This window comes from Neolamprologus brichardi, chromosome 15 (assembly GCF_056152115.1).
Source record: "Neolamprologus brichardi isolate AB-2024 chromosome 15, ASM5615211v1, whole genome shotgun sequence".
NCBI classification, from domain to species: domain Eukaryota; kingdom Metazoa; phylum Chordata; class Actinopteri; order Cichliformes; family Cichlidae; genus Neolamprologus; species Neolamprologus brichardi.
Window position 1 is genome coordinate 36,856,778 of NC_142118.1, and position 26,806 is coordinate 36,883,583.

General features: G+C 42.1%; 1 protein-coding gene across 2 annotated transcripts in view; it reads right to left on the reverse strand.

Moving 5' to 3' along the window:
• Window positions 1-26,806, reverse strand: part of negr1 (neuronal growth regulator 1) — a 175,818-nt gene that overhangs the window by 25,988 nt on the left and 123,024 nt on the right. Inside the window, exons 5-7 of one of the 2 annotated variants that reach the window (XM_006791952.3) lie at window positions 22,926-23,046; window positions 20,858-21,006; window positions 8,814-8,855 (exon numbers count right to left, since the gene is read on the reverse strand). In XM_006791952.3, coding sequence (XP_006792015.1) covers window positions 8,814-8,855; window positions 20,858-21,006; window positions 22,926-23,046 — 312 coding nt within the window. The remainder of the gene's footprint in view (window positions 1-8,813; window positions 8,856-20,857; window positions 21,007-22,925; window positions 23,047-26,806) is intronic. The other variant, XM_006791953.3, reaches the window with a different exon arrangement.

The window sequence follows — 26,806 nt, forward strand, 5'->3', positions numbered from 1 at the left end:
TGCTTAAGTTCAAACTGAGCATTAGAACAGTGACTTTGGCAGGGTTGTTGGTGCCATACGAGCTGGTGTATCAAAAAATGCTGATCTGCTTGGATGGTTTACAGAGAGGGTATAACGAGGAAAAATATCCAATGAGCAACAGTTCACTGGCTGAAAAGGCCTCGTTGATATCATAGGCCAGAAGAGAATGGCCAGCCTGTATCGAGATGATAGGAAAGTAGCTCAAATAACCACTCGACACAACCAAGGTATGCAGAAGATGATCTCTGAATACAAAACATGTCAAACCTTGAATTAGATGGGCTTCAGTAGCAAACGACAACACCGAGTGCCGCTTCTCTCAGCTGAAAAAAGGAAATGGATGCTATAATCCGTGCAGGCTAACCAAAAGTAACCGAAAATTGGAAAAAGCCCAGTCTGGTGAGTCTCTGCTGCAACATTCAGTAATAGGCTTAAAAACAACAACATGAAAGCATGGATCCACCCTGCCTGCTACCAATGCTGTAACAATGGGGGGTATTTATTTTCTTGGCACCTTAGTACAACTGAAGTGTGTTTAAACATCACAGCCTACCCAAGTATTGTTGCATCTCTTTATGACAACAGTGTAACATCTTTAGATAGCTGCTTCCAGCAGGACAACATGTCATGCAACAAAGTTTAAAACATGAGTTCACTGCACTCAAGCAGCCTCCAAACTCACACAGAGTCGAATTATGGATGTGCAGCGGACAAATCTGCAACAACTGTGTGATGCTATTATGTCAACATGGTTGCTTAATTGCTTAATTTTAGGAAAATGTTGGGGTTAGAATTAATTAAAGCAAATGACAGTTTTCTAGCTTCATACACGCCACATTTACTCCACTGGCATTGAAGGTTCCCAGTAGATGTATGAGGTGTCCCGTCACCAGTGTGGACTCGTCTGCCCATCCAAGAATTGCCCTGTGTTTAATTTGTAACAAACAGTGTGCAATCAATATTAACAATTGTTTTTCCTCAGATTATAAAAGGTTTCCTTTTTTTGAAGCACGTCTCAAGTGTTTCATAATCAGTTAACCAAAAGCAAACAAGGAGAAAGAGCCATCACTTTGTTTTAGAGCACACTTCTCAGCACAGTAAAACACAAAATCAATTTCATTGTCGGCATCTCCCACATTTAACTAATCAGCATTAGCACTCAGAATGCGTTTTAGGGCACCGTAATAAAAAGCCCAGGAAGCCACAGCAAAACAAAACCTAGCCTGTAATGACTAATATCACACAAACAACGGAGTACCAATCAGCCAAATAACAAAAAATAACACTTCCCCTGATTAATACTCATTTAGGAAATTACAGAGAGAAAACAGAAGATCAAAAGGCAATCGCATCGTGTGTTATTATAATATCAAAGTAATGGCTTTCAAACATATGCTCTACACTACACTACACTATGGTAATGCATGTGTTGTCAGAAGGCAAGGGAACTGTTGATCAAATGGATAAACTCTGGCAACCCTGGCACACTTTGACATTTCAGAAGATAATGCAATAAAGCCGAGAAGAGTTATAAACTCAGTCGTCCTCAGCGCTGGATATATCCTGTATAATTTAGTGTTTACATGCACTCACTGGTGGCTCTTGAGTCCCTGTTTTCCTTTCATTAGACATTATAGAATTTCTGTTTGATCAGAGGAGGAGATGGAGGTTTTATTTGTCGAGCCTATCTCACGTGTTTTTAAAATGTTTACTGAAACAACAGGTTTCTGAGCGCGGAAGCTCACGGGCTTCCAGTTTCGCAGGACAAAACTCCCAATCTATTTACATTGTTCCAGGATCGGGGGGTCAAGCGTGATAGATGACATGCCATCTGCTTATCAGGCCCTTCCAGAGGTCAGTAAAATTGAAGGTCAGCATAACGCCTCAAAACAAACTGCACGGGACAGGAGTTGGGGGTGGCAGTGCGTTGCAGGAGCAGAGCACGGTTCCTGATCTCGCCACCACACAACTGATAAGGCTAGCAGAAAATGCACTGCCAAAAAGGATTATCTGTGGGTAGCTCAGTGTGTCTGACACCAGGCATGCTGGGTAAAGTAGAGGCAGGGCTGTTTACTGTAAAGGTTTAACACACTAAAATGTGGTCTCAACAAGCCCAGTGCTTTAGGATTTACACTACCAGTCACACTCATAGCACACTCCAATGTAGGTTTAACAGTGGGAGATACTCCATCCTGCTGAATATTTCATAAGTGCGATGTATTAATGCAGTCATTAGCTTGGTATGACTCACAAACCCAAGTAGACAGCAGTCAAACTGGTGACTATATTTTAATTGTCACTTGACACAACTGAACTTCAGCACTTCTGGCTCCTACGTCTGACTACAGACGTGTAATTGAACTGTGTGCATGTGTGCTATTTGTTAGAACAGCAGTTTCACGTATCGAGCAATCCGGCGTAGTTCACCTCAGGATGAGGACTTTATCCATAAAGTCTACAATACCTACCTCTGAGCAACAGGGAAAAAACACACAGCATCTCAGTATGGGTTTTAGCCGAGTGCAAGTTCAGGAACTTTGTCTGTGGTTGATTTATGGAGCTTTGAGGTCTGCAGAAGCAGGGAGGTGGTGGAGTCTCTGCAGTCTCTGGATTTAATGCCAAGGGAAGGAGGAAAAAAGGCCCTTTTTATATCGGTTACCTGATTCTATTCAACCGGCTTACAGTGTCACATTGCTTCATTGCTAAAAATACAACATATGGAAAGTAAACCTGGTTTAGTTTGAGAGGCGCCGCAGAGCAGATGAAGACCGTGTTATCTAACTGATGATGTTTAATGAATGATTAGTGTGATTGACTTTGTCTGGGACTAAACAAAGGACAGGCAGATCTATTCAACTTGTCCAATGACATTCAAGAAATCCAATATCAATCTCTAAGTATCAGTGTTCTCCTGCATGTCGTCAGAAATAATCCTAGTGGAAATTAAAGGCATATTGTGGCATCAGAAACCTATTATTGTGTGCTGAGGTGAAAGAAATCTGCAACTTTGTTTCAAATTGTTCTTTTATGACTCATTTGAATACATAACTTTTGTTTCCTAGGTATCCCAGTACATTTAGGATGGCCTAGTACTGAGGTTATGATGCAACGATCAGCATTCTAGTCGTCCATGTGGGCATTGAGCATATGCTGGAGCATATGTTTCAGAATATATTGCGAGAATTTAGTATGCACTGCTGCAGGGCAAAGGAGCAGGGCAGCCCGGTAGTATATTCAGGGGGAAAAACCGTGATGCACAGTTATCCTGTGCATGAACAAAAACAAAACACCTACTGCCTTTGTTATGAAGCCTACAGCTGATAGCAACTAATACTCCGTCTCAGAAGGGAAACTAAATCTGCACATACAACTTTACTTTGTAATTCTTTTTGCCTCTCCTAAGGGCAAATATTTGTGTAAAAAATAAGGCACTAAACCAAATGCACACCATTTTTTACGCTTAAGTTAGTAAAAGTCATATGCTGACAAAATCACCAAAGAAATACTATATATAGATTCAAAGACAAGCTGGATGTGCTTATGGGCTTCTTCAGTTAGAGTTAGTCTAATATTTACAAAGTGATGGCCAAGAGAAAATATTAATTTAGAACTTAAGAGAAAAATGCCAAGTTGTGTATTTGTAGAGTGTAACATAAACAAAATGTTCCTTAGAGTCTTGCTTGCGTCAGCATCAGATAAAATAGGAAACTCAAAGAGCAAAAGCACATTCAACCTTGTTTAAAGTAATCTCCTAAAGAAGACATTACCCCAATTTCAGACAGAAATTAGCCAGCTATCCTTTCATTACAGAAGCTTTACAGGCTTACTATAATAATTTGATTAACACAACTCCCTGAACCTCAGGGAGCTGAGTGAGTGACTTTTGTATTTTAGAGGACTTTGGAAGAATACTTAATGAGGTAGATTATCTCTTTGATGTTGTGCTCTGGACCTTGAATAAAGCAAGATATATGACCTAGCCCTGCTCTAAATCAATCAGAAAATGGTCTTCATTAAGCCGCTGAAACTTCCAATTTGAAAACATCTTTATAAAGGAAACCTCATCCGAGTCTTTGTTCTGCAAAGATACAAGAAATTTTCAGGGAATAAATCCCAGAAAACTTTAACAGCCTACTCCACTATCTTCCAAGACACATAAACCTTCATAGACTCATTAAAGCACTCTCCCTATCTCCTAAAGCTTGATGCTGGAATGGAGGACGGTCAAATAAATGATTCACATGCCAGAAACGCGAAAGCATCGGCATTACCTCTTTCTGTAATTCGTTTTAATTACACCAGATAACAAGAAAAAAGGAAATTATGTACCATGAAAAATTAGGCCCCAATAAGAGGATAAAAGAGAAAGTCAAACAGTATGTGAATCGTGTTCACTTAGCTACACTCACGCCTGAATTTGTTTATTTGGAAGTTAACATGGCACCTGGGAATTAGAGTGAGGTACCTCGGTTATGTATAATGCATGCAGTGCTCCTCGAACCAGCAGCAGTTGTGCATCTTGGCTCATGATGACATGATATGTGGCTCAGTACAGTGTCAAGAACACTGTTTTCTTAGAGTCAAGTGATCCGAATAAACAGTAGTGAAAACCTGTGGGAGCAAACACTCTTATCGCAGATCTACATTTCATTGGGAGGATAGGGTGGCACCAAGCCAGCTGCTTTAGAGAATTGGAGCAGCGTTTTATGTTTGGGTAAATGCATGCAGATCCATATGCTAAAGATAAAATAAGCTCAAGGCCTTGATTGTCACCAAATAGCATATTACCATTTTGCACAGCATAAACGTTCACGGTGCGGTACATAAAACATCATCTCGAGAGGCAGAGACAGATGGCTTCCCTTTGTGCGTGTGGTTACCTGATAAATGTGAATGTATCTGTATGACATAATAAAGCAGGTAAAGAAAGAATAAGATAAAAGTGTGAAATGATTTGTATTGATCTCCATGGGTGCAATTCAATTGTCAAAGGTCAAAGATGCTTTTGTGGTGGTAAACAACAACTGTACAGTTATACTAGGCCTTACAGCTCACACAGCTGTGTAGACGTTAGAATACTAGTTACATTTACCAAAGTGTTACAATCTGCTCCTATCGGTCACCAACTGTTCAGTTTGATCACATACCCAAACAAAGTCCCAGTTATGTGCTTTTATAATGAGTCAGTAGCATCTTCATATTATACAGTACTGTCTTGAGGATGCAGACCTTTTCACAGTAGTCTTAAACAATAGTTCTCTGGGCTTTCTGAAGGTTTTTATTTGGACATTGGCTGCTTTTTCATTCATTTTCAGTCCAGTCCTTGTACCTTACAGTCCATGCATTCATCTTTAGTAGGCTTGATTACTGTAACAGCATCTTTACTAAAAAATCAGTCAGACAACTACAGCTCATTCAGAGCTCTGCTGCTCGAGTCCTCACTAAGACCAAACAAGTGGACCACATCAGTCCAGCTCTGAGGTCTTTACACTGGCTGCCTGTCCGTCAGAGGATAGACTTTAAAGTTCTGATGCTGGTCTATAAAGCTCTGAATGGTTTAGGACCAAAATACATCAGTGACCTCCTGACCCAGTATGAACCTTCCAGATCCCTCAGGTCATCTGGATCCGGTCTTTTATCAGTTCCCAGAGTCAGAACCAGACACGGAGAAGCTGCATTCAGCTTTTATGCTCCTCATATCTGGAACAAACTCCCAGAAAGCCTCAGATCAGCTGAAACACTCAGTTTATTTAAATCCAGGTTGAAGACTCACCTGTTCTCAGCTGCATTTGAATAAAGCACCAAATCCGCACTTAAGCTTAAATTTTAAAACTTACATTTTAACTACAGATTTTATCTACTGTTTTTTTTTAATCAATTTTAAATCATGCTTTTTATTTGTTTTTGTTTTTTAATGTCTCTGTAAAGCACTTTGAATCACCTTGTTGTGCTATATAAATAAACTTGCCTTGCCATGCACATAATACATAGAATTATAAATGCAGAAACATAGCATCTTGGAAATTGATACAAGCTTTAGTTTTCAGACACACTAGCACTGCAGTGAAAGCACACCTGCACAGAAATAGAAAACCTACAAGGTCTGAGCACAGACCTCAACATTACTGAAGCAGTGCAGGGTCACGATAGAATCACAATAGAAGACTGAACAAAAGGCAGTCAACATCCAAAGATTTGAATGTCCTTCTACTCATACTCCACAGTAGAAAAACATTCAGTTAATTAACATGATGTTTTAGAAATCCATCCATTCGCTTATCCTTTTTCAGGGTCGCAGGGTACACCCTGGACAGGTCGCCAGTCTCTTGCTAACATAGACAAAGACAACCATTCACACTCGCCTTCATACTTATGGACAATTTAGAGTTTCCAATTAACTTATCCCCTATTATGTCTTTGGGAGGGAGCTGGAGTAGTCGGAGAGAACCTGCACAAACGCAGGGAGAACATGCAAACTCCACACAGAAGCAGCAGAATGGTGGCATTGAACTCAGGACCTTCTTGCTATGAGGAAACAGTGCTAACCACTGCACCACCGTGCTGCCTTGTTTTAGACGGTGTATACTGTGGTGTATAATCAATTATGTAAAAGGTTGAGGCTTTTAAGAATTATTGTCTCAAAGGCAACTAAGCCAAGCGAATCCTGCTTCTATGAATTTCAGCCGTGATATATTTAGTTTTGCAGATGTGAGCTCCAATGTTTATCAGGGATGGAGCATCATTCACGTAGAGCTCCATGCTGTTATTTAGCAGCGCTAAAGGAACTGCAGCTTTTTGCGCCTAATGGTGTCATTTCACATCCCAAATCTTGCTTAGTAATACTTTATAAGTTTTCCTGTTGGGTGGGAAACTAATCTTGTGACATAAGAAAGTGTACAGCTGTGTCTGTGGGATATCAGATTATACAAGTGCTGAGTCAAACAATCTAACATCTACCATAAAAATAGGATTTAATTAACCTACACAATAGCTTTTTTGGCCCATTGGAGACGACTTTTATTAGAGTAGTACTGGCCCGGCAAGGTTAGAAATAAAAGCACAGTGACGGATGTTTCCTATTAACAATGTTTTCTCTTTGTAATTTGATTTTGTTTTTGTCATTTGCCCTTGATCAATGGACTGAAACATACACTGCCAAGTGCTGTGGGGCCTGAGGTTTATTTATTTATTTCCCCCCATTTCAGATCTTTGGATTCTCTTACCTTACAGACAAGAAATTTCATTCTTATTTTGGGACCACATCTCCCCAAACCCATTCATAGGGGAAATAAAAGCAGATAATAACTTGGTAAGAAAAATAATTATGAAACTTAATTATACAATGTTCGGGATCTAAAATAATTCCCTTTACCAAGCCAGTTAGTAAAGGCAGCATTGAGAAATTAACTTCGAATACAACTTGGAACAAAGCAAAAACAGTGGCTCACCGAGAGAGTTTATCTCCACGATTGAAACCACCGGTGTTCCTTTGGACCATGAAATTGTCATTTGTTCTGCTAGCATTACATCAAATGAGAGTTCAGGGCCATGCCAGGACCGTTTGTTGCTGCTGAGCTTATTTTAACTCGTTATCTGACAGAATCTCCATGGATAATTATATTTGGCTCAGACAGACAGGTAGAGAATGTCATCTTTCCACAGAGCCGGGTGAAAAGTCACGAGAACCGCCCAGGAGATAAATCGTGCAATACGAATCCTCGCGTGTGATTACAGTACAGTGTGTACTGTAAGTGCAGGTGCATTTGAGCGTATCAGAATATTTCAGAATGTTTTCATTTCAGCGTCTACAACGCGCATCTGTGTCAGAGAAAGCTTTTAGTGCCAGTGTGCTTCTGCGCACATGAGCACAATTAAGCAAAAAAATAAATAAATAATGTAACCACCGTGAGAGATTACATTCTGCGACTTGCTTAAAACCATTAGAGAGGGAGAAGAGACGGCCAGGCAGAAGGGATTATTCTGGGCTGGAATGTGGAAGCAGCAGAATGCAGCGAGGAGGGGGAAATAAGGGCGACGTCGACAGTGTAGCACTGACAACAGCACTAGGAGGAGATCAGTTTAAAGAGGGTGGCACGGCGCCAGAGGACTGTTTTAAAGAGGAAAGAACAGAGAGAGAAAGTAGGGGGAAATGATTGAGGAATATTAAGAGAGAGACAGAAAGGGGGGGTGGTTTTCCCTTTTTCTCCTTTTGGAATGGGGGGAAGAAAACTACAAGCGCAGCAGAGATTCCATCTTGCAAACAACAAACCAACCACAGGCCCCTCACCACCGACGGCGTACTGCCTTTCATGTATACTACATTTAGCGAGTGGCGGGGAGCAGGAGAGTGTTGTTGAGAGAAAGAGAGAAAGAAGCCATCAGCATTATGAAAAGCATCAGACCCAACGGAATATGGAGCAGCCACTTGATGACGCTATTTGATCCAAGTGGGGGTGCTGGTGGGGGAGGCGGGGTTGTAATGGCAGAAAAAAGGGGGCGGGGTAGTGTGATGGCACAGGCTGCAAGAAGTATAATGTAGCCAGACTGAAGAAGCCAAAAAAAAAAAACAATTATCAAAAAATAAAAATCCCCAAAACAAAAGATTAAAAAAAAAAAAAGAATAAATGCAAATATAGAGTAGAAAAGACATACAGTGAAGCTGTACACCCAGCAGGCACTCCAGCCAGCCAACTGAAAAAAATCGAGATGGAGGAGCGGTTTTGAGCTCAGGTTAGTATGAGGCAGCGGCTCACGTTGCTGATTTGGTGTACAGCATGGTGACATATACTGACCTGGGCTTGAGACAGCACTAGTGGTGGTGGGTTCAATAATTGCTACAGGGGAGGAGAGGGGGGGGAGAGGGAAGGGGAGGGAAAGAGGACATTCATGTATTATTAACAGAATGGAGACATAAAAAAATAAAAAATTTTAAAAATAAAATAAAATAATAATAATAATAATAATGCATGCAAGGACAAAAAAGGACAGGGAATGACGACAAATCCTCTCCGTGCATTAAGGAGCGATGGCTATGGAGATGCAACCTCCTCGTGCTAATAAAAAGCACCTTTTTCCCCCCGGTTGCCTCAGATTTGCATGAATTGCTGCTAAGACAAAAAAAAGAACAAGGGCGAACCCAGCAGCCGGAGCCAGTCCCAAACCCTGAAGGGATTTTGTGACCTGGTGAAAAGTCTTCATTTCTCTTCAGAAATACTCGGCCACCTGCACTTAGCGGGGGTCGTTTTTCAGTAGCAACACTCGGCTTAATTTTTTCTCTCCAAATCGTGTTTGGAGAAGGCGCTAAAGAACAAGCAGCAACAATGGGAACCTTCCTCTGAGGGAGGAAGTCAATCTCGAAGAGCTTTCAGGCTGATGGAATTATGTAACATCCAGTGTGGCATCTAAACAGCCAGCTTGTGCTCTTTAAGTATATATGACACATAAATCTTTGTACTTGTGTCACATATGCAGCAAAGACACCCCCCCCCTCGCAGATCTCGTATCAACACTCAACAATCACCTTGCCGACTAAATTGGTATGAAGATATCAGTGTAATGCAAACACTGCTGCCCATTTGATCTAACGTGGCTGTTTGGTAAACACGCACTCAATCTGCACCCACTTTGTGCAGTGACTCACTTGAGAGCAGAATCTGAAATGCGTAGCAAAAATCAAAGCTGTTCTTTACCATAAGGGCTAACTCAAAGCGATACAGGAGTCGGCATCGCTATCATGTGTTTTTCGCACATGATAGGCTATAAAAATATTTCGACTTCCTGCAAAGCTGCTGTGTAAGATACAACCACCTTCCTCCTGAAAGGCTTCATGAGAGCAGAGGAGCTTAAATGTCACAAGAGAAATCAAAGCAGCCATGATTACGCCTTAAAAACATTCACACGAGGAATACAATGACTTTCTGTCGTTCCACCGGTGCCGTGCCAAGTTAGCGATAGTGCAGAGGCTACTTAGTCTCTCTATTTTAATCCATTTACACGGGAACTCAATATGGGCACTTCACCTGCGGGGCAAGAGAGGGCACGCTGTAGTCCCCACCACGCTCTCAATCTGTGGTCTGTGTTGCTTTTCTGAAGCGCTCAAACAAGTGTGTAATCGCTGTGTTACTCTTTCACCGAGCCACTATTATACCAACAACAATAAAACATTCGCTTTCACGTCGTTTCATCATTCTATTTGAGGTGGAAATTGTGCAAGAATCAGTATTCATACGTGAAATGATATGCCTTTTTCCCTCGGTATATTGGTGGGGAAATGGTCGAATTCATCTTTTCTTCCACAAATGTTTCCACTTTAAGTAGTCCTGGGGGACCCGGTATGTGAAGAGAGCTTCTTTTCAGTTCTTCAAACAGCCAGCCGGGTGCTATCTGATTAATACTTGAGCATGGATTCACCACTGAATCATTTCATGAGCTCTCAAGACACTCCTCCATTACTGTGGAACATATCTTTTGACATGCAATCTCTCCCTCGTAGCTCCACGCCGACTTGGAGTTTCTCTCTCGTTCAGGAGAGCGACGCATCATTTCACATACTGTATACGCCGGTCGGCCTCTCGCGCAGCTCGCTCCTTTTGCGAGATAAAACACATTAGTTTTCACAGCTATTTTATTTCATGGGTTGCTATTCTCTTTGTTCTTTGTGAAGGGATAATGTGAGAGATTTATCTGACTCGATTTGAAGGAACCAGTGTTCGCAGAGAGCCCAGCTCACACTTTTAGCTCATTACAAGCATAAGAAGTTAATACTAAAACTGTACACATCCGATTTAGCTCTATGGGTTGCACGCGGGCAGCTATTCCAAAGACACTTCCTGGAGTTTCCCCCTGTATGAGATGTGTTCAGCGTTAGATTCTTAACAAAGCAACACAAAATGTCTTTGGTATGCGAGTTTGTGCCAATATCCGAGTTTATAAAGTCACATTTCAGAGCCAACAATCTCAAAACTCATTAATTACTGGCTGGGTCAATAAAACTTATCACTAATCCTATTAAACCTCCGTGGATAAAATACGGCGTGTTTGTGCAATGCCGCAGTAAAAATCGTACCTAGAGCCATAAAATATAGGAAGAGGAGATTCCAGACAAACTTGGATATAGCCCGAGCCTTTGTAAGTGTCCAATTTATCTTCGCCGCTCCATTTGAGAGCATTATCAAGGTATTTTTCATGCAGGGACACATGCCTGCATGAACATCTTCCTCACTTATTCCTCCGTGATGATGGAATGGTCCGTTTTTAAGGCTGTGCTCATTTGTGAGCCGCCCAATTAAGTATTGGCCCTTGTTCATTTTTAATGGCGGCAAGTGTGTGTGGGTACACGCTCGGATCGCTCATCCAGGGATGAACGTCCATAAAGTGCTTTGTGCCTCCTATAGGAGTCGGCGGTGGTGGGTGGGGTGTCGTCGGGAATAAGCTCCGCTGCCTGCTGGGCTCCAGCACCAAACATCATCGCAGTGCAACTGGAAAATGTTAATGGCTTTTATGATTGCCTAAATATGGAAATGCAGGCATTCAAAAGACAGGTAAATGGTGCAACACTGTAAGGGCGCTTTTGGGGAAAATAAAGCGTATGGCAGCCTCGCCACGTTAAAGTTATTCAGTGTCTTTTTCATATGTGCGTGTTCTCAAAAACGCCCTCAAATTATGTGGCGCTGCTTCTATTCAATGGTTTTAATGCTGGAAAACAATCAGCGGTCCAATATTGCCAGGACACGCTTCTGTTTTCTAACCAATGCGGACAAATATAAAAGAGGAGTCATTTCAAACCAGGATAAATAAACCTGGCTGAAGCAGCCATCCAATCCCCGCCTGGACTCGATATTATTCCCCTGCGTTCGAGGCTGTAATCACACACCCACATTTCAGGTTTCACCTTTTGCTCACATTTCCCTGCATCTCTGCTCCGTGACTCAGGTACAATCACGGGGTGCGTGAGCGAACGACATCATCGACAACAATGGCAGACGAGGAGACGTGTCGAAATGACACCTACGCGTGCGGTGATTGATAAGCGTGACAAATGAACACAACATTCATTAACCAACTAGCCAGCAGTGTCTCTCCCGCCTGAGGGAGGCTGAGCGGTGACACAGAGAGAGGAAGAGGAACTCTTTTTCTTCTCCATCAGTCTCTTCCGATTACTGCTCAAAAGGTGGGAGGGGGGGAGCAGGTGGGGTGGGAGGAAATGAAGGCAGAGGTATAGGCGGAGAAAATCTCCTTCAGGGCTAAGCCGAGGTGGGCTGGGGGATAAGAGCTTGACCAATTAAGCTGGAGGACTCCTCAGAAAATTGGAGTGAGCAGCCTCAGTCTTTTCACAGAAGTTCACTTCCATCTAGCACATGAAATGGGAAGTTGAAATAGGGATTGCCAGCTCGGTGATTGTTATACCTCGGCTAAAATCATAAAGAGTGTGTCTCTGCATGTGTGTGTGTGCAGTGCACGCACAGTGCTCATGTGTATGTGCAGTAAGAGGCCGTCGGAAACAACCTGCAATGATTTTTGGCCCTTTTAAAAATAATTATAGGCCCACAAACGATCGTGAACATTTTTATAAAAAACTGTTACACAATTCGATTTGATTGAAAATCCTCTGCTGTCAATGAATGAGGGGGAGGGAGGGTGTGCTGATGAAGCTCAACTCACCTAATAAACACATAAATAAACATAAACATACACGAATGACGTCTTCTTCAAAACAACAATCATAATTAAGACACAAGGAGGGCGTGCGGGAAGGTAAAGGCTGCTGCGGCTGTTCGCGGCGTGGCTGTCAGAGGAACAATGATCAGGCTCACGCTGTAATATCTGTGCTGTGCACCTGAATTACTATAAACTACTGCAAAACGAGCCAATCACTGAAAGAGCCAATTACTGTAAGACATATAAGAGCTGGTGTCAATCAGCCGTTCCAGATTGATTACAGCTCTCTGCCAGAACTAATTCCATGTTTCATTCATTTCATCAAGTGCTGGCGAGAGATCCGAGTCGAGGAAGTGAACGTTTATAGCTAAAGGTTATACAGTTAGATGTGGAGGAAGACAGGTTCGGCTGTTTGAGGGCGCTGTCGATGGACCCGAACAGCAATGAGGGTTCTGCTGCGACCACAATAATTACGTTACTGCGACGAGCACGCTGTCGCCTGAGAAGGAGTTTAGACAACACGCTGGCTGCCCGCTGATACTCATGCAGCGAGACACCGATTCAAGTGAAACATTTTAAACTATACATGAGAGGCTGCAGCAAGCGTGCACTTTTCATCTGACATATTACTCGGTAATATTGATTACTTACAAATTAACATACGGTAGGATCCTAATGACACCTTGAGCCAAAATATAAATACACTCTGGATCCCACAGTAACAGCTCACGGAAAAGCACCAAAACTACAAGCGGAAAAGGACTAATTCCACCAATTTATTGAGTATACTCCAATTATAACTGGATAACAGCAACAAGGCGAGCGCTGTGATATGATCCTATTTTTTAATAACACCATGCAAATGAACAGAAAGACCAGAACTCAATATATATTTGTCTCCGTGACGCAACAGCAAACTGAGCAGCCACCGGCACAAAAATGCCAATAATTCCTGCTCATTATAAATTAAAGAGCGATGAAACTAACCCAACAGACAAACAGCCACAGCGTACTAACATTATAGAGGAAACAAAGACATACACTGAAGGAAAACATGCTGAGAGTGAATAAAAGCTCCTGAGGTCACCATGCCCTGTCAGCGTGGGCATGGTGACCTCAGGATGTGCTGTGGCTTCAGATGCTGACTGACAACCGCGCGGTGATAAACTATTTACTCCTTAATTAACTTGTCCAAGATGAGATGCAGGGATCGTGACAGGTCAGCCAGTTCTGGCAAATGTTAATGGGAATATCTATCATTTTTTGTGTTGTGCTTTTCCCAAACCAAACCCACTCACGCGTTTCTTGACGAGACTCGTCACAGCGCAACGTTGACGACTGCCTTAAATTTCTTTCAGTAATGAAAAGAGCGTGGAACCAGTGGAACCAGTGCTTCGGTTTTAAACTCCGCAGGTTTCACTATATCATTTTTGCAGAAAGCTGAACCCTCATTAACTGCGATTACGTTTCTGTTGTGTGCACACGGCGGCTCAGTTTGCTACAGAGTGATATGGAAAACACAGCAAAGCTACTGAGAGTGAGACTCAGTATCGTGATTAAATCCCACTGACTGATAATGAATCAGTGCAAACTGAACCTGTGCGAGCTCGGCTTCGTCTGTAATCACACATTTCAATTGAAAACAGAAGGACAAAAAGTTATTTTGGGGTATTTTTATGCATCATTCATAACTATTATCCAGTCCAATTCATCACACCTTTGTAGCTTAACAATTGTTTAAAAGTACAGACAATTGTGACCAGTGCTGTTTCACTTTGATATTGGTTCATTCACTGATGACACTGGGCATTGTGGTATTCACAAAGTATGAAAAGATTTACACGCACACGCACAGAAGTGCTGCAGAGTGGTGACAAAGAAGCTATATGCTTTCTTTCTGCTCCACAGAACCCAGTTTGTGTTTTACCACAGCTTTTTAACACAAGCTTAAAGTGGTACTTGGCTCAAAAGAGATCACAATCCCTGACTAATGGTTTAAAAGCACGAAAAGCAAAACGCTCTGACATAACTGGCAGAATAGAGCAGACAGTGAGGAAACACAGCACCTAACTCGTGTAAAAAAACCCAGGCGTTAGTCAGAGCCTACCATGTCGAAAGCGAGACGAGATCAGAATGCAAATTCTGCTTTTCATCCCTGTTTGATCTGAAACAGAAACTATCCGTCTTCCACTGGCTGCTCTGAATCGAAGGCAAATGTGTTTACTTTCTCTGGGAGTAGGCTTTGCAGAGTCACAGTTCATCTCATCAGCGATAATGGCGAACCTTTTCCTGGATTGATTTAAAGTGACTCTGTAAGGTTAAGACAAAAAGGATTTACACCACTGACAGATAAGGACCTTTCAGCTTTAAATTCCTGACAACAGAGGAATGACACTGAGCTCTGAAGTCTTGTGTGTTTTGCTTTATTGTACTTCCTTTTCTCTTGTTTTTCTCTTTTTTGAATAGGGATAACTCTCAGTTCACAGTGCAGTGCAAACAACCACAGAGACAGCTGGACATGACCATAAATATCCCCCCACACGTTGTTCTTCTACTTACAATTCACCTCACTGTATATGATGCTCAGTCTAATATGCATACCCCTTTCGCCCCTTGCTCATCAATAGCTATCGACTGGTTCAAAAATAGCAACCCAAAGTCACCCGTGGTGAAATCTCACCTCTGGGTTTTGTTATTTGCGTCAATGTAGCGACGAGGTGCGCTGCGGCGACTGCTTGCCATTTCTCATTAAGAGCGACATCGGAAACGGCCTCTCTTCTAGATCACGAGAGACAAAGGGAGGGGCGAGACTCTGTGTGTGTTTGTCACTGAGAGGAAGAGAGTGATCGAGAGGAAGAATGAGCGACAACAGTCGCAGAAAGGGGGGCAAAAAGAGCGAGAGAACGAGATAAGAGAATCAGACAGACAACGCCGCGATAGAACGACAGACAAAGAGATAAAGAGAAGGGGAGAAGTTGGGGGTGGCAGCACAGGAAGCTGCCTCCTCTTTCTATTCCGAGGGTTTCTTTACCGCTCTGCCTTTGAGGCCTCGCTAGTGTCACATTAAGATCATCCATTTGAGAATCTGAGACAAGCCTTTGATGTTCTTTGTGCATACACAAACAGGAGAGTGGAGTGCTCCTTTGACGATTGCCAACTCCACAGAAATATCTTTTTGTAGTCTGAGTCTCTGGCCTGCTAGGGACAATGTTATCATCAGAGAGTGCAGCGCAAACTAGTGAATAATTTAATTTACCTGTTCATATTTCATCGCTGAATACATTAAATAGATTTTTTCCCCACTGCTCTCACTGTAAAGCATCGAGAAAACGATGTTCCTCAGTCCTGCGATGTCACTGCTTTTTTTTTATCTCTTTTTTTTGTCGCTCAAAATAATGGAAGAGTGTAAGAAAAACTCAAACAGCCACCAAAAAGTAGGGAGAACGCACGAAGACGTTCCTGAATGCGTGTATTGTAGACAGATATTTCATAAAAGAAGCGTCTTGCTCTTTCAGGAATGAAAGATGTTGAAAAGTAATTCACGGAGATTTAAAAATATGTGCGTTCGGAAAGTGGAGTCATCAAACATGTTGGAATTTTCCCTAAAAGTTTGCTTATAGTGGATTTCTTTCCTGGAAATAAAAAAAGGCCTCAGGTTGTTTGTTCAATAAGCCTTAGGCCATTTTAAGAACTTTATCTTTTTTTGGATAAATTCTGTGTATTGGGCAGTCTGACAAAATGGGCCAATTATACTTTAATGATCAATGAAGAACTTCACTTAGGCCTGTAATAAATGAACTGATGGCTCACTTCACCTAATCTATACCTTGACTCTCGCCGCCCTCGGCTCCACTCAGTAGACATCATGACTGTGATAAAGCCTAGAGTGTCGAGAACGGATCTACTGCTGCATGGTTTTTGTTTAGAAACTTTGAAAACTGTGAAAGGTTATCAATAGGGATGGGTACCGGTATCATGGCACCGGTTCTGACATAAACGGTAGTAACCAGACTGAAAAGCAGCGCACATTTCGGTGCTTTTTTTTCCTGAGCTGTGATACACTTTAGATTCTAGCCAATCATTTTACGTTTCCGAGGATAGTAGGCGGGTCCAGGTACGTACGTTCTTTTAGAGCAGAGCTACAGATTAAAAATGCCCAAGACGAAGCGGTCAAAGTCTGGCTGTACTTCACAGCAAAAGATGCAAACTCAGCAGCTGCAACAAGTGCTTTAAGCTGATACTGTGATACTGTCAAAGGAGGTAACACCTCAAATCTGATGAAACACCTGGCGACGCATAGTGTTTTTTTTAAAGCTGAGAAATGCGCCGTATTTGATAGCTTGCTGCGAGACCTCACACCGAGCACATCTACTGCAGGTGTGGTGCCTGTTATCGGACCCGGAGTTAGCAACATCCCCCAAAAACCCGAAGAGGAGAGTCCTGGCCCCTAGCCCTGCCAGTGTAGCAGAAATGATGAGGATGATGATGCAGCAGCAGCCGTTCTTCTCTGCGTGAGTAGCTTAATGTTGTTCGTGTGTAATTTACGTTGAGTAGGCTAACCACGTTATTACATTAATGCATGTAAGGTGAACTAGCAAACACCATCATAGCTACATGCGGCTGTCTTCTTGTTTGATGGCAGATACTCCCTTCACCCTGGCCAAAAAGGCTAAAATGACCAAAGAAAAAGTGGAAAACAGTTAAACATGAGAGGTTTTTGGACAAAGTTTGTGTTTTTTCCATTGTTTAAGCACTGCTTCCAGCCAAGAGTGATACCATATATGCCCCATAGCTGCAGAAAAGGCTAACATTGTTATCTTTTTACAAAAAAACAGCTGAACATGAGAGGTTTTTGGACCAATTTTGTGTTCTCCATTCTTTAAGCACCGGTTTGAGCACCGTTTAAGCACCGGCGCCATTTCAAAAGTACCGGTTTGGCACCGGTATCGGATAAAACCTAAACGATACCCATCCCTAGTTATCAAACAACCTTGTCCAACCTTTATGAATATGTTTTCTCATACAGAACCAAGAATTGGAAACTTATTAATCTTGCTAGGAAACCTGTCAAAGATCATCTCAACAACCACCGGTTGCAAGGGAAATATGTACTTCCTGACTGCTTGAGAGTGGTTGTTGGAGGTTGCTGGCAGTTACTGTGAAGTCGATTGCTAAAGCCCCCTTTCACACAGGCCTACAGATCACTCAGTGGCCCCCTGGTAACTACGAAGGGTCATGAGGGAAATTGATGTTTTCTGCAACTTTGGCAAGTGGTTGGTGGATGTATTTGGTGTTTCACCAAAAAACTCCTGCTTTGGTCAATTGCACATTGCCACAGTTGCCAGTAGTTTGCATGAAAAACGCCGACATGTCTGCAAACACTTGGCAACCACTCACAAAGCAGTAAAGGTGAAAAGTGCAGAAAAATGGAAATGGAGAAGGTTCGCCTTCAAAATAAAAGTTGCACTTTTTGAAAAGTGTTTGCGTTGGACTTTTTCAAATTTCAAGAACGTCCACAGACGTCGGTGTCTTCATGTTAGCTATGTGTGCAGTAGTAGCAGTAAGCTGCACAGGAAGGCTATTCGTGCAGCACCCTCTTTGCAATTGATTTCACCAAGTGACAGCCAGCAACGTAGCATCATTATTACTTTTTACCATTTAGTAAAATCCTACAGTATTTCTTCTGCATGCACAGCCACCTCATTCAGACACACGTGTTATGTTTTTATTATTCTAGAATTATTATCATTATTCCCAATGCAGATGTGCCAAACTTATCACATTTTTTTCCTTAAAGTGTCAGAAATCATAACTATCAGTAGTATCAACACATCACACTCCTTCCAAACCTTATCCAGTGTGCTTATCATTTTCCATTTTTAAATGCAGTAACAACACTGCGTTATATTTTGTCAAAACATGCACAGATGGTATAATATAAACGTATGACTTGTATATTATACTCTGCCTCCTGGACAAGATTAAGCCTGGCATCGTTATGTGCTAGAAGATCTCTATTCAAACACGGAGCTTCACAAAGATGAGACATAAAACAATACGATGATAGTTTACCACACAAATGCTTTTCCACAGTCCCCAAACAAGAGCTGCTTCGACTGGACTCGTCATCATTAGAAGCCTTTCACGCATGCTGGTTAACAGTGAGTGCCTGCACGTTGTACATCTTCTTATATTTTCCTATATCTTTCAGTTCTGAGCTGCGGCTCGTGGCACGCACAGATCAGATTTCAAAAAGCTGATTATGGTCAGACATTTTTAAAGTTCAATTTTGAAGATTGCTGTTTGAGAAAACTTTGATCTCAAGCCACAGCATCCTTGGGTCCAGGGCTCCTCTACTAGTGGTGTATGAGAGAGTGTGTGTGTGTGTGTGTGTGTGTGTGTGTGTGTGTGTGTGTGTGCGCGCGTGTGTGTGTGTGTGTGTGTGTGTGTGTGTGTGCGTGTGTGTGTGTGTGTGCGTGTGAATTGTAAGGCACTTTGTAGAACCACTAAGGCAGGGATTATACTCGGTTGCGGGAACCGTCATGGAGAGCTGCAGACGCCACAGATGAGTAGCCATTCTTGTTATGCTTCTTTGAAGTCTGCTTGAAGTGCACCTGAAGGGTATATGCATTGGTGTGTTGTAGTGTAATGTGTCAATGGGTGTCACAGAAAATTGGTAGGCATGTGCACGTCGGCACGGAGCTTTGCGCTCAAAATTTACATCGCTTGGACCCGCTGAACCCTGGCATAAAAGCAGAACTATAATACACCATTCAGGTTTAACAGGTGCTATAGATGTGCGTTACACTTAATATACGAGAGAAATGTAGAGTTTTTAGTAGAGTTTGTTCTTCTTTCATAAAGTTAGGCTTAGTTTACTGAATGAACTGCTTAGAATGTGTGTTTTACTCGTTATTTTAAGAGATTTTAAGAGATCAGGATATTTTCTCTGATTTAAAAAAAGAAATCTCACTCAGGGTAAAAATCTGTAAAAATGTGACTGAAGCACATAGATGGTTTGTTCCAAATAAAGCTATAAAATTGACACATAAGCCAAACTGAGCATGTGCAGAACTGTTACAGCCCAAATTACCTGGCAGCACTGGTTTCAAGTGTGCATTTTCTCAAATAATGTACTTTTTCCTGTATTTGCTGAACATAGTGATGAATGAGATCACAGGTTATGATTTGGCTGTATAACAGCTTTTGATCCAGTGTTGTGTTTTTCTCCCCCTTCAATCTCCAGTTCCCCTTTCATTAGTGGTTTTGAATGCTTAAGTAAGCAGGGGCCTGGCTAAGTGCTGGTCTGGGGTGAAAACAGACAGCCTTGTGTAAGCCTCTTCCTTGAAACACAGAGCCTCTCTCTCCAGCGGAAAGGTCTAAGGTTGTGTTTGGGCAGACAACAGCGCTGAATGAAAAAGCAGAGCCACCTCATTTATTCATATGCAATATTGATTCAGTCAGGGTGGCGATGCTGAAGAGTTGTGCATGAAAGAATGAAAACTTGAGCTGTAATAGCATAGCTGAAGTATCTCTGCAGGGATGAATTCATTTATTTTGTGGACACATACTGATTTATTTAAAAGAATGCTTCTAACTATGAGAAATAAATGCTGTTTATCGGTGATGCAGCAGGAGTTTGGCCTCTGATATTTGGGTCTTTTTGGAACTCGCAAAGATTCCTCATGGGCTTTGAAAAGCTGTGAAAGGGCTGAGTCGGAGGCCTCTTTAAAATCTGAGTCATACTCCTACTTGGTATTCAACTTAGCAGGATTGACCTGTGTTGCTGCCTTTGTAATTGTGACGCTGTTGCCTCAAACCTACATTTCTTTCTCAGGTGGTGTTTTTATCCAGTACACATGCAGATGTAGACTTAAAAAGCAGACGCACCAACCCACACACACACACACACACACGCACACACACAGGATGTCTAACAATAATAGACAACTGATTCACAAAGCCGATGTCTAGGAAATAATCTATTTTTTTACTCTCGATCTGTGGGCAACCACTTCCACTGGGGTTAAACCTTTTTTGTCTATAACAAGAAAATTGTAGCAAAAAATGAAAACACTTTTGAGGGCAGAGAACCCCCCACTGACATCCACAACACTCTCCCAACCCTCTGACTCTTCAGCACTCCAGTTAGCCACAAGCAGTTAGAATGACAACTTACGATTGAGAGGCACGCTGGCATTAGCCGTCCCTAGCTTGTTGGAGGCGACGCACGTGTAGTTCCCGTAACGATCCTCTGTCATGTTGGTGACTGTGAGGACTGATCTGGAGCTGAGGCTCTTGATGTCGATGCCCTGACCCTTGATAATCCTGAAAAACAGAACACAATCACAACAAATGACGCTTTGATTTCTCTCCCCGAGCACAAAGTAACGGGGGTGGAAACGGCTAGAGTCAAGGGCGGCGCAAATGTTTGTCATCTTTAGTGGATTTTCAGATGGTGTAGTGGCTCATCACTCTCTTCAACAGATCTATTTATCCCTTGGTCTGCCTTGGAGAGACGCTTTGAAGGACTGCGAGGAGAGAGAAATGACCCAGAGGTGAACCAGCTGGGTGCCACTTGACGTGTTGTTCATCGTTTTTGTTGCAGGTGCGGCTGGATTATAATAAATCCTACTACAGTTGTGCCGGGCATCTGTGCTAAGAAACTGACAAATGTTAAATTGTTTACTGTTGTGGGCGTGATGATCTTAAACAGCCTGTAGAGATTAAAATTCACTCAGCACAGGCATATGCTATGAATCCTGATTTTTGTCGATGGTGCAGCTTGTTTTCATCTCAGCGGTTGCCTGTACTGCTACAGATTTAAACATATAAACCATAAAATCCTCCAGAGAGGAGACATACTTCTCTCCTGGCCTTGCTGTGCCCCCCCATGATCTCAAGCTTGGCTCGACTCGCTTTGAGAGTCACTCTGGGTTGAAGCATTATGTGCGACCTTATGTCCAGCAAATATCCGCAAATCTGTTGTTCCCTCTCCCACGGCGATTTCCTCAAATATTAGCTGAACATTCTCTGATAATCTCAGCATGTGTCTCACCTCTTTACTTCACCGTGAAACTAGTCAATGCTCTCCTCCGTCACGTTGAAAGAAGCCTACCCATAAACACTCAACTGCATCCATCACAGAGCGAAAGTGGCGATGCGTCGAGAAAGATTTACTTGCAGAAGCCGCCGCGTGCCTTCCATTATCAACCAAATGAAAAGACATCTGCAGCAATGCTATAGCTGCATCGACACTCAGCCAAAATCAGGAGTGGGGCTCATTTTACATGCAGAGTAATTGGGCAGTGAAAAAGGCAGCGTTAATGCTGTACAGCAGCTACACGTGCTCCATGCTTAAGTCCCTATACTAACGTCCTGCTCATAATGAGGAGTAAATAAGAAATCAACATTTAGCCATGTAAGAAGTCACAGAAAGAACAAGTCCTTGAATTAAGTAAAGACTAGAATCACGCCAACTTGCCTCCTTAGCAATTTGAATAAATTGAATCCACCCTATAATTACAATTAGCACAGTGTGAGCTGATGATTGAAATTGTGCTCACCAGGAGTGGGTAAATGACGGGTAATAGGGGTAATTTGGTTTTTAAATTCAAGAACTGACACTTGAATCTAGACTGATTGATGTATGCGTCGCGAATGATTTAAGCCAGTTGCCAGCAAACATTTTATTAGGATGCAAGGTGAGGACAAGGCACAAATGACTCTCGCTGGAACATTTTGGTGCGCTCTCCCCAGAGGCTGGATGGATGGCAGAACAAACAAATGCACTGTCTCTGGAAAAAAAGCAGACAAGCAGAAGTAATACATTTTCTATCACGTAAAGGTGTGACCTAATAACACAAGCGTTATTGTCAAATGTCAGCGTGAACGATTGCAGTGAAGATTTGATATTTAGATGTGGACTTTAGACTTCTGCGGGAAAAAAGTATTCCCGGGTAATCACACGGATTTCTTTATATTTGTGTCTACCGGCCCATTTTTCATGGCGTGCTGACTTGTCATAGCAAGAAAAGGACACACGAAACTAATTTCGTTAACAATGCCTCAGCTCCATCGAGAGTCGTGGTGAAACAGCGTGCACAATACCGGAGCCTTGTAAGTTCACTTAAATGCAAGGCAGTGATTTTCCTCCTGTATTGATTACACATGTTCTGTAGTTCAATGACATGCAGAAGAAATCTGGTATGAAAAAAGGTCTATGTGGGTAAACAATCCGAACTCACCTTTTTTCACCCTTGTACCACTCAAATGTTGGAGAAGGCATTGCAAGAGCCTCACATCTTAGCAGGGCTGTGCGTCCCAGACCGACTCCGTGGCTCTTTATGTCGTGGATAGATGGGGCATCTGAAGAAAACAAAAAAATAAAAATAAGACATCTTAGCAACATTACCATGAGCCATTTGCATAAGACCAGCTGTGAATGCTCTTATTTTGATGGCAAAAGGTGGCTGCACTTGACAACTGCTGACACCCTGGTCAGTGCAGACATTGCGCGGTGTAAGCTCAATATTCAAAATCTACAAAGGCATATTTGCAGAGGAGAGAGGGCAGCCATCCCCTGTGTTAGGAAACTCAAATAAATTGCACTGCATGGTGATAAATGGCTTAATGGAAGTTCAAAGACTCAATGGCAGAGGCAGGTTCAGTGAATGCAAAATCAGACTCCTTTCATGTGCTGAAGTGTGGTGTTAATCTCTTTGCCAGTGTCATGTAGGCAGCGATGGCTTTTAAAGCAACCCGGTCCTTCTCCACTTCAAGCAACAGAGCCTTGAAATAATGTAATATGTTTATGTTTTATAGATTGACAACATAATAAAAGTGGTAGACCAAAAACAAAAATGCCATTTCAAATTTCATTGAAAATGTAACTACAGGTTAAACTCTGGGAGACGGGCCATCGTGTTTAAGAGGAGGTCAAACAGTGAATAACAGACCAGACCACAGCTACGATCAGTGATACCAAAATGAATGAAAAATTAGATAACGGCCCAATAATGTCACCATGTCAACATGAATATACCATCAGTTTAACTTTTTTTTTTTACAGGTATGTAAGTCAGTTTGGGTTTGGTAGATTTCTCCAGTCTGATGGTCTTTAAACTTGAAAGCACATGTTGCATTTTCTTGACACTCTCGAAACATTGTTGCATGTGTCAGAAGCTGTTTTCACTGATACACTGCAGTCCTGGACGTTTCTAGACATCAGCCTATGGAGGTGCACGCATCATATTTGATACATTTTTGTGAGACTTCTACATCATCAGTGTAACATCCCCCCCCTCTTTAAAAAAACTCAATAAATTGCAAAACAGATTTTTAAGCAATTAAAAAAAAAGAAGTCAGCTGTAGCAAATATGATACAAAATATAAAATCATATATGGAAATTAAAATGTAAATCATTTTTAAACCAATTTGTCAGATGGTTCAATAAATTCTTCATTTTCAAACATTTTCTGGCAATTATTTCATATTTCATGCTTTAAAGGGGTAATGCGATCCAGCTGTCCTGCACCGCTGGATCGAACATTAAATGGTCTTTAACCTGCCAGGGTCCCCCAGTGCAAAGCAGTCCGTAACACTGCCCGCTTATAACAAAATTCCAGGTTATTCTGGTCAATGGTGTATGTGAATTTTTTAAGCAGCTGCAGGCAACTGTTAAAAAAATACTTGGGCAGGTTCACCTTTGGAAGCCCTGCGAGTTCTGCTTCCTTGATATTGAGCTTTTTGACCAAAGAGTCTCCTTCGGTCGAAGGCTTGAGCTGAAACTAACCAGTGAGTTTGAGCTTTTAGGGGGTTGTAAAAGTGCACGGTTGTAACAGTGGGAAAAACGAAAAACAAAGGGGGGAGTGGAAGCATTTTATGCCAATTATTTTGTTTTCTTATTAGGCGGAAGACAAAATGATGACTGACATTAAAATCCAATTAATGGCCAAGCACAGTAAGTCCACGTGTAGGTAATTGTCGAGTGGATTCAAAGCGAGTGAGTGGGCGTAATGTGCCGGGACTCCTGAACTCCACTGCACACGCAAAGTGGGATTACTGGGACTGAATTAATAATACAACTGGAACTGTCCTGTGCTTTCTTATTTGGTATGTAAAACATTTAGATGAGCAATATAATATTCAGCATTAGCTATTAGGTTTAGTTCAATGCATTTGACTCAATTTTACCAAGTGGAGATCAAAGGGTAAAATAAATAGCCAACTCATCAGATGAATGATTAAGATTGTATTATACTCCGCTTAATGTTATAATATTAATTCAATTAATGCTTAAACTGTGATGGGTAAATCAATTGGCACCTTTAAAGGACTGGGGACAGCGCTAAACTGGTCCCAGCTGAATGCACACAGTGGCTTAAACCCGCTGGTATTTTTATGACAGCTTACCTTCATAGATCGCCTGCTTCTTCACTGAACACTGAGGCAAAGAAACAGGAAAAACCAATCACACTATCACACAGAGCTCAATCTGACATTGTGTATTGTGTAAACTTGGCTTGACTTTCCAAAAGCCTGACAAACAATAAAACTGTTCTGAACAACCAAGCAGATGCACAGCCGTTTCAGATACACGACAGGGCAAAATTACTTTGTGTCACTCACACTGTTTCTGATTAAAAGCATATGATACATGGAAAACACTCGCGCTCTTTAGACCAGTCCAGCAGCTAGCAGTAAATTGCCCAGCCAAGTTTGAAAGTAAGATGGGGACTATTTATATTCCTGACAATGAGCTTTAAAGAATGACCTGTCAGTCTGAGCTAAAGCCCCTTTCCAGTGGAAGGACTTGGCCAAGAGCCTGCAAGACTTTCAACTGCATTTGGAGGGACCAGAGTATGGAGTGAAAAAGCTTCTAAACATAACCCCCAGCACGTCAGACTCCCCCAAAACAACGGAAATTCAACGAAGACATAATCTGGTTCACTCCAGGAACAGGATAGCGTTCATGTGTTTTATCCGCTTAGATTTACAAATCCTTCACCTTTGATCACTCAGTACTTTCTCTGAGATGGCCTTGGTTTGAAGAGCTGCATGGAGCCAATGCATGCACAGTCTTTCCCTGCAGCCTGTGACAGTCAGCGCAGATAGATGACGTGGGATGGCACAGATTTGGGCAAGGTGAAAGCGAAGCATGTGATCATTTGTACAAGTGTCATAAAATCATGTAAGAGAGGCACACAAAGATCACAGTGTGCTCTGTGATGATGGATGCCCTTCCACCAACCTTTCTTCTGCATCCCAATGAGCACATTCATAGGACTGGTGTATGTTGATTTTCTGTCCTTGCATGTGTGCCAATTATACCATTAGTTCCCTCTTTTGTTGCTCTGCTGAATAATCTGAAGGACTTAAGATAGTGAATCAAGCAATGGGTTATGCTAGCGCTCTTCCTCTTCATTTATCACTGCATGAAATGTTCGGCCCCATGCTGGGAGGGGTATTAGTAGACCTTGACTGGATGCCTGTGCATGTTGTGTGTGAATGTGCACTGTGGGTGTGTGTACCCTTGTGTCTGTGGTCTAAACTCACAATATTTCTGCTTCAGAAACTTCAAAGATTTGTTCAAACATCACAGATTACTTTATAATCTGATGAGCTATATTTAAACATAACCAGCATTAGTGGTTACTGCACCTGAAGACATCTTTGCAGAGGAGCAGTAACAACCTGCAGCAACTAAAACAAAAGTTTCTAAAGCACATAAAAAAGTAACATCAGAGTGTCTGGTGTCTGACACTGCGCTTAACAGAACAGATGTACTTAAAGAAAAAGATGAGAAGAAGCAGAGAAAATTGCAACAGTACTCTGCAGCACAGAAATATAAGCCAATAACAAGTATGACAAAATCAATGTAGTATGCTGACCAGCAGAGGCTTAGCAAGTCCTCGTAATCCTCCATTGGTGGTATTGTGCGGGGCCATCGATTATCTGAAGGCTCTGAAAGCACCGGGGTGACCCGGCTGTCGTGTTGTACAGTTACCAGGACAGTGGACGGGGTGGCTCAGTCAGGTGAGTCGATACTTCAAACCTCACACATAGAGACATTTTTATTTATTTCATTCGTATTATACCAGGAGGGATTTTCCTGCATGGAGGGTT